Source organism: Poecilia reticulata, chromosome 14 (assembly GCF_904066995.2).
Source record: "Poecilia reticulata chromosome 14, P_reticulata-male-v2, whole genome shotgun sequence".
NCBI classification, from domain to species: domain Eukaryota; kingdom Metazoa; phylum Chordata; class Actinopteri; order Cyprinodontiformes; family Poeciliidae; genus Poecilia; species Poecilia reticulata.
In genome coordinates this window covers 27045633-27057746 of record NC_088843.1, presented here as the reverse complement: position 1 = coordinate 27057746, position 12114 = coordinate 27045633, and the positions used below count along the sequence as shown (strand labels likewise).

Here is a 12114-nt window from a genome sequence, read left to right as displayed (position 1 = left end):
TTAAACTCCTGCTCTGCTCGTCAGTCGGTCTTTGAGTCGCTTTTTTTTTTGTTAATGGAACCGAAACGCACAGAATTGCGCAACACCTTGTTGAAACAGTAATTACTGAGATTATTAATTTTAACATGTATGTTGACTTTTTATAATTATTATTTTTTTAATGAAGCTACAAACGTTTAGGATCTTGGTGAATATTTTTGATAAGCCTATCAGAAGAGGAAGTGCTGGACTCAGCGTCCTGGCGGCGTTCAGTTTGTCACCTGCCGAGATCGACTCAAAACCTTTCCGCGATCGACCGGTCGATCGACGTATTGAGCACCCCTGCTCCAGAACATTTAACATAATTCATCCTGATTTACTTTGGATCAACCCGGATCAACAGACCAAAGCGTTGGGTGTTAACCAGGTGGTCAGGAGCCCCACAGGGTACTGTTCTTGCCTCATTTATTTTCACTCTGTACTCCTCAGACTTCAAGTAAAACAGACTGCTTTCATCTGCAGAAATACTCAGTGGACCCTGGAGGATTCTTTATAAAATCAAAAAAATTACGAATGACGCCGACCATTCTAGTGTCATTTACAACGGAGGTTCTTCAGTTAGAGGCTTTTTCAGAGCCGCTGTAATACAGACTGCTACATAAGAGCCTTCCTGCCCACAACCATGAGCATGTATGAAGAAGAACCTTGGACAGTTTGAGTTGCAGTTAAATCCCCTTCGGGAGCAGGTGCACCTGCTGTTTTTAGGCAGCAGGTGCACCCTTTTAAGTTTAGATTTTTTTCGTCTTTTTCTTCTTTTCTTAATGTTTTTTCCTCATTTCCATTCCTTTTGCTTTTTTAATGTCTTAATCTCTGTGAGTAAAATCACAACTTCCTTCTCTTCTTCCTTCCCCTGCTGGCCAATTAACTATGAAGTGTTAGATATTAAGCTATGAGGGCATTAATATATTTTTTTGCTGATTTAAATCAGCTCACTGGAGCCTTGAATATCAGTGCTGAAATGATTTACAGAGGAACAAGAAGCCTAATTTCCTCAGAGGTGCAAATTTCTCTCTTCCCCCTTAAACATTTGAGATCATCTCCACAGCTCTCTTTCATTCGCATTATCTAGGACTGAATTGTGCAGCTTTCTCTCTGCTGCTGCCTGGTTACTGGAGCTCTTCATCAGTCTGCCTTGTGAGCAAGACTCCAGCCTTTTGTTTAATCCTCTTTGTGATTCTCTGCTCATTACACGCCTCTGACAGGAGTTTCTTTAAGTGTCTCATATCCTTTTTCTCTTCTTGTTTTGTTAGTATCATCCAGAGTTCTAAAAGGATTAGCACATCTTCCTTTATCAGTCTGTCTACTTCTGTTTTACTCTGTAGATAACCATGAATTCATCAGTATTTAACATATATTTTGTCCGGTCGTGAAGAATGCTGAATGATTAATGATAAATGTACAAGTTGCTTCTTATTTAATGCTGCACACCAGCTGTTCAATTCTTTTGCTACATCTCTGCATTTTTATTTTCTGGATTCTTGCACGTCAGACTGCATGGGATTGTGTTTTTTAAGGCTGAATTCCTTCTGAGAAACAGAGTTTGTACCTTTGTGAGGAAGGGGAAGGTAAAGCAGCGCCTAAATTTCATGAATAAATTTATATTGAAAAGCTGCACAGTTCTGCTTTAGGCTGGCAGGGAAAAGGAACATCTGAGGATTTTAATTTTCTGGGAGGTTGGCTACTTACTGCTCATGATTTCGGTATGTGAAGGAGGGAAAAATATTCTTATGAATTGCATTGTTTGAGTACCTTAAAATGACATTTGTTATCAACTGGTTCAAATTTCAGCAGTCGAAAAAGTTTTTATTGAGAGAATAATAAAATGCTTGAGAGGTTTCAGTGGTGGCACTGATGCAAATCTGCTCTGCTGACTCTACTTCCTGCATCAAATTGGGGTTCTGACCATGTTGTCACTCAATGTGTCACCGGTCAGCATCCACAGCAGACGCACATGCCTCGGTTGCAGCTGCTATTATGACGCCCTACGGGGGGCCTGAGACGCCCAAAGAAACCAGAATCTGATTGTGCGTGATGCGGCTTTATTACACGTTTAAAGTTCAATCTTAAAGAGGCTAACATGAAGTGACGGTAAACTGGAAATGTAAGGTTTGTGGGTGAAATTCGGATCTTGTCCTCAGATAAATACACCTAGCAAAAGTTTGAAAACTTTTGCTAGGACATTTTGTCTCATTACAAACACAACTTTCAACGTATGTTATTTACACTTTTATGTGATACTTTTAAAACATTTCCACAAATAAAAATGTTAGAAACATAGCCTCCATTTGCATTAATAGTGCCCCTCCTTTAAAGGGACACTATTATGTATATCCTAGGGACGTAGTGCCATTTTATAGCATGATCAAGTAACTATGTTACTATCAGTTGATATAGAAATATTTTATAGATCAAACATAACTTAAAATAAATTTGTAATTTAATGACTTAAATGGGACCTCTGTCTCTTTAAGAAGCTCGCTTTCAGAACATTCCTCTATTAACCCTTTAACAAATTTTTTTAGCAGTGTTTTACTGAGGATTAGTTTCTATGATGAGCTCAGCAGATGTGCAGTTCCACCATCTGTTTTCTAATTCCTGCCACTGATCTAGAGGAGCTGATTGGGAGAGTTGAGGAGAGGGATGACCTGTAAGGCAGAAGATGGCTGAGGACTGCAGCTCCAAGGTGGAGCTTTGGCTAAGTAGGCGGCACAAGCATTAAGGCCCCTCTGACTGGTTGTAAGTCGCCAGACAGAATTTCTCAAACATGCATGAAAGAATCAAAGCAACACTCTATGTGTACGTTTGATGAGGAAATAAAATGATGATGTGATGTAAAGTTCAAAAGAGTAGATTTTACACAATACTGCACTCTTAAAGTGGTTGGGGACCAAAATTGCAACAATTGTTAATTTTTCAGCTGCTGCGCTCTGCTTTCACACTGCACTATGTCAAATGAACCAATCGCTTTGAAAGACCTTTTCCCCTCTTTGCCTGTGAGGGCAATGCATCAAGAAGTACTGCGGGAAACAACATGAAAATCTCCAGAGAAGACACTGCACACAATTTTCTTTATCTCTAAGTGTAAACAAAAACGGAGTAGTGTCCGATTTTAGCAGGCGTAGGATTTCTCTAGTCATTGGTAAAAGACACACAAGCCATTCGTCCCACTAGCTCTAGACTTGCACATTTGCTTTGGTTCTATTTACCCAGAATGCCCTGCAATTTAGTTCGCTTTATGCTTTTGTAGCGGTCTCCGTTTTGCTTGCCATTCACATATGCATTCGAACTGCACCAGAGTTCACTTCCACCAAACCAAGACCCAAGCTTTTTGACGGAGCAGAGTTCACTTTTTTGGCATTTACACCTCCTCAAGCAAACCAGACTTTCCAGACAAATGAACTAGAGTTCAAGTAATGTGGACTAAACAGGACAGGTGTGAATCTAGCCTAAGAGAGCTGTGCTGAAACAAATTTCTGGACATAAAACATTGCTTTTAAGTTCTCACTCATGTCACTCCTTGAAATATTACCTGGCATGCTGATCCAGTTGGCTTGTGGCATCGGATGAGGAACCAGCAGAGCGACGGGCGCCGCCAGCGTCTGGGCAGAGTAGGTCTGCGATGGCGGCTCCCTCTGCTCCGGCTGCGCCGGTGGCGGCGCCGATGGGTATCTGGCAGCATGAGCAGAAAGCGGCTCCCTCTCCACGGCCCGCAAACATTGTTCTCTGAGTCTGCCCTCTCTATGCCGCTTCAGCCGGCGCTGTAAAAAGCTGCAGAAGCAGCACAGCATGACGATGAGGGCCCAGACCAACCAGAATCCAGCGAAACAGGCCAGGAAGGTGTAGGTGCCCTGGGACATCACCATGGCGGTGACAAGAAGAGTAGTAACTTCTCCGCCCAAGGAGATAAAAAATGTTTTTAGGAAATAAAAATGTTCTTCAAAACTTTTCTTCACAACAATGAAAGGGAGAACAGACTATCCAAGTTCATAAAGATTGAGACATATTGAAAAATACACCAAACATCACATGTTTGAAGACTGATATAAGTCAAAGTATCAAATTAAAAATAAGGATGAATGTCTGTGATGAACATTAATGTAACAGCTAAAAACAATCCATGTTTTACTTTTAAATGTGTTAACAGCTGATCAAATTCTTAAAAGCAGTAGAGGTTTATGTTGCTTTCCTCAAAATTCTGTTATTTTATAGGGTTACAATTAATGATAATCATCGATTATTCGGACGATTAATCAGATAAAAAAATTGGCATATTTTTAAGATTTTATGCCTTTTTTATGCAAAATTAGAAATGCGTTAAAAGGTGCAAATCAACAAATTCACTTCCTTTTTAAAAAAGAAAATAAATATTTTATTGCCTAAAACAGCAAACAGCTTGATGATGTGCAATCTTTTTTTTTTTTTGCATTAATTGATTATTAATTGAATAGCAAAAGAGCTCAGGAGATTTTGTTTTGTATAAAATTTGAACCAGGTGAAGCCTGAACTGAGCCACTGGAGGAGTTCTGGGTAGAACATATTTACAAAGGTGTTTTTGTTCTAAATGTAAATGTATTTATTTTGTACAGTTTTGGCTTAATTACTGAAAATGCTTTTTCAGCAAATAGCCTTTTTCTGTACTGTATACTCCAGTTAACGATTAATCAATTACTACATGAGTTGCTCAGTTAATCATGATTAAAACAATTAATCGTTTCAGTTGGACTATTTCTAAAGAATCAAAGACAAAATCTGTGTTTTCCTCCTTTTTTCTGTAGCAAACATCCACTTAAAACCCCCACAGCGCTCCGCAGGATCCACATGACTGAAAACATTTTCCTGTCAGAGAAAAAACAAATGGTCTTCATTCAGGTTGTGATCTTTGGAGGGTTGAACGGAGGCGACATCCAATCAGAAGCACCAAAACCCACAGAAGTGATGCCTTCATTGGTACGCAGCCCAACAGCTGGTCCCTTCAGGGAGTCGCCCCCCCAACCCCCGCACCTGAATTCCTCCCCCTTAGATCCTGGCGGGACTCTTCATTCTCCCGCCGTTCTGCAAACAGAAACAGACATTTCTGATATAGCGAGGAATAGAGGCAGACCGTTTAGCTGCTGGGATCAGATTCATGCCCACAGAGGAGCTTTGAGATAAAATAAAATAAGGAGGCAATTGGAAGCTTACGTCTCAAACTTATGAGGTTCAGGTATTACTTTTACGTTAAAAACAAATTTCCAACAAACACCTCCAGCACCTGAGAGGATCTGGTTTCTCTCTGGGTACCTCAACTTCCTCCCAGAGTTCAAAAACACAACTGTTGACTGATTAATTGTTGCTTGTCTTGCGTGTTTCTGTGTTGCATATTAAACTGGCCATAACATTATAACATGATGTAAAGCTCATAAGTCAATTTTACACAATACTGCCCCTTTAAGGGGAATGGAGATCCAAATTGCACCATTTGCTGCGGTTCGCTTTTACACTGTCAAACAGACCAAACTATTTGAAAAACCTGTTCCCTACCCTCACCTGAACCAGGAACCACTGAAGGAAACAACATGCAAACCTCTGAAGACACTGAGTGCAAGAAATATGAAAAAAAATGGAGTGGCGTCAAACTTTAGTGGCTGTAGGATTTCTCTTTTGCATTTGGCAAAAGACCATGAGCCATTTCTCCCAGTAGCGCTACTCTTGTGTTTATTTTGTTATATTCATTTTTTTTTTCATTTCAGAATGCCCTGCGTTGTAGTCCATTTCGTGCTTTTGGAACAGGTTCCTATGGAGGACCAAAACTGACATAATAATAAATAAAAGAATAAATATATAAATAAAATAATAAATATATATCCGACATGTATAAATAAAAGAATAAACACATCAATAAAAGAATAAATATATATCCTACATAATAAATAAAATTATAAATATATAAATAAAAGAATAAATATATATTTTGATAAGAAATAAAAGCATAAATATATATTTTCTTTTTCATTTCCCCTTACACATGAGTTTCCGTCAAGAAAAATAGCTATTTTGATTTGATTTTTTTTGCTTCTCCCTTCTGTGCTCGCTGTATTTCTGCTCGCTGTTTTTCCGTTTGCTGTATTATTTGCTGTTTTATTTGCTCGCTGTATTTCTGCTGCATCGTCATGTTAATGAGGTGGGCTGCCTTCTATGTCCAGCTCTGCTACTATTGGTCAATAAACAGGAAAGAGAACAATCAGTGTGTAGATCGATTGTGAATGCCTGCGCTTCACAGTGACGTCAGACAATGGCCGCCATAACTTTTTTTTTTTAAATTAAATATTTCGAACAACTGTACAGGATCACGTGGCATGTACATACATAAAGACGACAAGTCTTATAAGCTTAAGGCACATAAAATTATAAGATAATAATGACAATAAAATAAAATATAAATAATAAAATAAAAAAAAATAATAAAAAAAGACAAAGGGGCACTAGTTTTCAAATAAATTCACATCATTATAGGCGTCCAAGAGCTGTAGTCCATGCTTGTTTTTCATCAGTTTTAAAGTTCTGAAGTGGTTGTCCGTTAGGTTTTTAAAGCTTGTAAAGTCAGGTTTTCTATTTCCCCATTTACATGAGTGTATGAAGAATTTTGCAAGGATCAGCAGGTTGTTAAGTATGAGGTCGGTTCTTTTGTCTGTGGGTGGTTCCAAATATTATATCCTCTTTTAAGGGATGATTTAGGAAAAGTTTTGTTGAGATCCAGTCCAGAAGGGAGGCCCAGACTTCCCTCTCCCCAGCCACTTCTTCCAGCTCCTCCGCAGGAACCCCAAGTCGTTCCCAGGCCAGCCGAGAGACATAGTCCCTCCAGCGTGTCCTGGGTCTTCCCCGAGGCCTCCTCCCGGTAGGACGTGCCCGGAAAACCTCACCAGGGAGGCGTCCAGGAGGCATCTTGACCAGATGCCCGAGCCACCTCAACTGGCTCCTCTCGACGTGGAGGAGCAGTGGCTCTACTCTGAGTCCCTCCCGGATGATCGAGCTTCTCACCCTATCTCTAAGGGAGAGCCCAGCCACCTTGCGGAGGAAACCCATTTCGGCCGCTTGTATCCGTGATCTCGTTCTATCGGTCATGACCCAAAGCTCATGACCATAGATGAGGGTGGGAACGTAGATCGACCGGTAAATCGAGAGCTTCGCTTTTTGACTCAGCTCTCTCTTCACCACGACGGACCGGTACAGCGCCCGCTTCACGGCAGACACTGCCCCAATCCGCCTGTCGATCTCCCACTCCCTTCTTCCCTCATTCGTGAACAAGATCCCCAGATACTTAAACTCCTCCACTTGAGGCAGGACAACCCCCCTGACCCGGAGAAGGCACTCTACTCTTTCCCGGCTCAAGACCATGGCCTCGGATTTGGAGGCACTGAGCCTCATCGCAGCTGCTTCACACTTGGCTCCAGTGAGAGCTGCAGATCACGTTCCGATGAATCCAACAGGATCACATCATCCGCAAAAAGCAGAGATGCGATCCTAAGGCCACCAAAACGGATCCCCTCAACACCTTGGCTGCGCCTAGAAATTCTGTCCATAAAAGTAATGAACAGAATCGGTGACAAAGGGCAGCCTTGGCGGAGTCCAACTCTCACCGGAAACGAGCCAGACTTACTGCCGGCAATGCGGACCAGACTCTGACACCGGTCTTCCTGAATCCGAGGTTCGACTATCCGACGGACCCTCCTCTCCAGGACCCCTGAATAGACCTTACCAGGGAGGCTTAAGAGTGTGACCCCCCTGTAATTGGAGCACACCCTCCGGTCCCCCTTTTTAAACAGGGGGACCACCACCCCAGTCTGCCAATCCAGGGGAACTGCCCCCGATGTCCATGCGATATTGCAGAGTCGTGTAAGCCAACACAACCCTGCAACATCCAGAGCCTTAAGGAACTCTGGGCGGATCTCATCCACCCCTGGAGCCCTGCCACCGAGGAGCTTTTTGACCACCTCAGCGACCTCGTCCCCAGAGGCTGGAGAGCTCAAATCAGAGTCCCCAGGCTCAGCTTCCTCAACAGAAGGCATGTTGGTGGGATTGAGGAGGTCTTCGAAGTATTCCGCCCACCGGCCCACAACGTCCCGAGTTGAGGTCAGCAGCACACCATCCCCACTATAAACAGTGTTCCCCCTCCTGAGACGCCGGATGGTGGACCAGAATCGCCTTGAAGCCGTACGGAAGTCTGTCTCCATAGCCTCTCCAAACTCCTCCCACGCCCGAGTTTTTGCTTTAGCGACAACCCGAGCCGCATGTAGTTTCGCCCGCCGGTACCCATCAGCTGCTTCTAGAGTCCCACAGGCCAAAAACGCCCAATAGGACTCCTTCTTCAGCTTAACGGCATCCCTCACCGAAGGTGTCCACCAACGGGTTCAAGGGTTGCCGCCGCGACAGGCACCAACAACCTTGCGGCCGCATCTCCGATAGGCCGCCTCGGCAATGGAGGTACGGAACATGGTCCACTCAGACTCAATGTCTCCCACCTTCCCCGGGACGTGCTCGAATTTCTGCCGGAGATGAGAGTTGAAGCTCCGTCTCACAGGGGACTCCGCCAGACGTTACCAGCAGACCCTCACTACACGTTTGGGCCTGCCAGGTCTGACCAGCTTCCTCCCCCACCACCGGAGCCAACTCACCACCAGATAGTGGTCAGTGGACAGCTCCACACCTCTCTTCACCCGAGTGTCCAAGACCCCAACGTACAGGCGCCCAGATGGGGGGCAACCAGTATGCCCACTCCAGCCCAGCGCCTCCAGAGTGGAAGTACGTCCAGCCCCTCTCAAGGAGACTGGTTCCAGAACCAGAGCCATGTGTCGAGGTGAGGCCGACTATTTCTAGCCGGAACCTCTCAGCTTCGCACACTAGCTCCGGTTCCTTCCCCACCAGAGAGGTGACATTCCACGTCCCAAGAGCCAGCTTCTGCAGCTGAGGATCAGACCGACAGGGTTCCCTCCCTCGGCTGCCGCCCATAGCACAATGCACCCGACCCCTTTGGCCCCTCCGACAGGTGGTGAGCCCATCGGAAGGGGGACCCACGTCTCCTCTTCGGGCTGAGCCCCGCCGGGCTCCGTGGGTAAAAGCCCAGCCACCAGGCACTCGCCATCGTGCCCCATCTCCAGGCCTGGCTCCAGAGTGGGGCTCCGGTGACCCGCGTCCGGGCGAGGGAATGCCAGATCCAAAGTTTGTGTCCATCATAAGGGGTCTTCAGGCTGCGCTTTGTCTGGTTCCTTACCTAGGACCTGTCTGCCTTGGGTGACCCTACCAGGGGCATAAAGCCCCAGACAGCATAGCTCCTAGAATCATTGGGACACTCAAACCCCTCCACCACGATAAGGTGGCAGCCCAAGGAGAGGCGTAATAGTTCCCTGGATGGAAAAAATATTGAGAATTTTATAATGAACTTCTTTAGCTTTAGGGCTTAGAGGGAAATTAAGGTAAGCAGTTCTCCACTTATTAACCTCTGAATCAGGAAACAAATTTAAAATGGAGTTTTTATGTGGTCGGACAGGAAATATAAAATTGGTTATATGTTGACGCATCCTTTTGTTAGAATTACTTTTGTCCAAAGGGTTAACTCCAAACAGCTGAAGTGCAGTGCATTCAATCATCTGAAGGTCAGCCTATTGAATGTTTATATTTTTAACCAGATATTTGACTGCAGTGGGAATAGAGTTCAATACTGTGTAAAACTGAATGCGTGAACAGTCCAAATTATGCAATAAGCAAAATTCATCATAAGACAACCAATCTCCACTGTCATTAAGAAAATGTCTTATGGACCAAATACCCTTTTCCGTCCAGTGATCCAAATACAGAAACTTATTCCTGTGCAGCACATATCTGTTGTTCCAGATAGGAGTCTGGTGAGGAGTAAAGTTGTACGTGTACATGAGTTTCCAACACAACACTTGCTTGTGAAATGCAGATAACTTAACAAGAAGTCTGTCAACACCAAAGTCACATCTAAGAACAAAATCTATGCATCCAATTTTTTTTATTATACAAACCCTTGGGGAGACAAAACCAGATACTATTTCCATAAATTAAAAAGGATTTCAACCAGTTTACCTTTAAGACCGCATTTAAACATTCAAAGTCAATAGCTTGTAAACCCCCATCTTTAAAGTCTTTAACCATATTTGCTTTCTTTAAGTAGTGGACTCGATTTTTCCAGATGAAATTAAAGTTCAGCTGATTTATATCTTTAATGTATTTTTTATGTATGGCCATAGAATAAGCTGGGTATATGCATCGGGACAGCGACTCCATCTTGGTTAAACAGGTTCTCCCAAACAGGGTCAGATCTCTTTGGAGCCATCTATTTAACTGAAATTTGCAATTCTGTATCTTATTCTCTATGTTAACAGTTTCACTGAGTTTGGCATCTTTAGTTATTAGAATTCCAAGATATTTAACTGAAGATTTAATGGGAATATTATAAGCTTCTGTCAGATCAGAGCCATGAATCGCCATCAGTTCACACTTCTGCAGGTTTAGGGTTAATCCTGATGCTTTGGAGAAAGTATTAATTAACTCAAGTACTGTAGGGGTTTGGTCTAGATTTTCTTTTTAAATTGTGGTGTCGTCAGCTAGCTGACTGATTATAATTTGGTGATCAAAAACTTTCAATTTAGGTATATTTGAGTTTTTTTTATAAAAATACTCATCACTTCAACGGCCAAGATGAAGAGGAATGGGGAAATATTACATCCCTGTTTTACTCCCCTATTAATGGTGAAATGAGGAGACGTACCGTGTGGAAGCGCAACTGAACTTGTGGTACCGTTATAAAAGCTTTCAACTATTCTACAGAAGCTTGGCCCAAATCCAAACATGTGTAAAACTTTGAAAAGAAACTGATGCTATCTCCTTTAGCAAAAACTTAAAAAGAAATAATGACCTGGAAGAAGTAAAGTTAGTAAAAGAGCTAAACCTATTATGTGTTAAACAAATAATAAAGTTAATAATTATAATTATAATAATTATTAATCATTAATAATGATTAATGCTGCCAAAGGCTTTGTAGAAGTCTAGGAAAAGGATGAAGCCTTTATCCTCAATCATAAATCCTGCACCAGTCTGATGTTATTGTGTATAGACTTTTTGGACATAAAACCTCTCTGTTTCAGAAATGACATCCTTAAGGCCAGTCTTTAATCTATTTGTGTAGATATACGTCAATAGCTTATAATCACAGTTTAGAAGGGTGATTGGACGGTAGTTGTCTAGAACCTTGCTGTCTCTTCCTGGTTTGGGTATAAGGGTGATAACGCCCTGCTTCATGTTGTGTGGAAGTGAATTATTACATAAGAACTCTTTAAAAACCTGGAATATAAATTCTTAGAGGTAATCCCAGAAATGTCTATAGAAATTGGCAGTAAGGCAGTCAGGGATTTATCGAGTTTCAAGCACATCATTGCGCTGTCTAGTTCTTCGATATTAATGTCTTTGTCACAGTTTTCCTTGAAATCCTCAGAGATTTGAGGGACGAAGTCTTTGACTTGGTCTAGCAGAAAGTCGCAGTCTGGGGTTGAAAAAGAAGAGCTATAATGGTTTTGATAAAAGTTGCTAATTTCTTTTGCAATTAGAATTTGGTCCGTACATTTGTTGTTGTTAATAATAAGGGATTGAATGTGATTTTTAACTTGCCTCCTCTTTTCCAGTCTGCAGAAGTATGAACTGTTTTTTCCCCTTCCTCAATCCATTTTGCTCTGGATCTGACAAAAGCTCCCCGGGCCTTTGTTTCATAGATTGAGTCTAATTTAGCTTGTAGGGTCAGGAGGTTATTTTTGTCTGCATCAGTCAACATCTGTTTAACACATAATAGGTTTAGCTCTTTTACTAACCTTAAAGGTCATTATTTCTTTTTAAGTTTTTGCTAAAGGAGATAGAATAAGCCCATATCTTAAATTTTAGGTATTCCCATTATTTGGTGCAGGTTATTATTGAATCGTCTAACAGAATCTTTTTTACTAGATCTTTGATTTCCCGGCAATACAGCTCATATTTTAAGAGATTTGCATTGAATTTCCATCGTTACAGCAGAATAAAGATGAAATT

General features: G+C 42.3%; 1 protein-coding gene across 3 annotated transcripts in view; it reads right to left on the bottom strand.

The window, feature by feature from the left end:
- prr7 (proline rich 7 (synaptic)) overlaps window positions 1-12114 on the bottom strand; it is a 205602-nt gene that overhangs the window by 170707 nt on the left and 22781 nt on the right. For 2 of the 3 annotated variants that reach the window (XR_014090858.1, XM_008428430.3), the window contains exon 2: window positions 3569-5091. Coding sequence is in view for 2 of the 3 variants with exons in the window: in XM_008428430.3 (XP_008426652.2) it covers window positions 3569-3902 (334 nt within the window). In the remaining variant the exon portion in view is untranslated. Of the gene's footprint in view, window positions 1-3568; window positions 6802-12114 lie in introns of those variants that run through there. The other variant, XM_081615553.1, reaches the window with a different exon arrangement.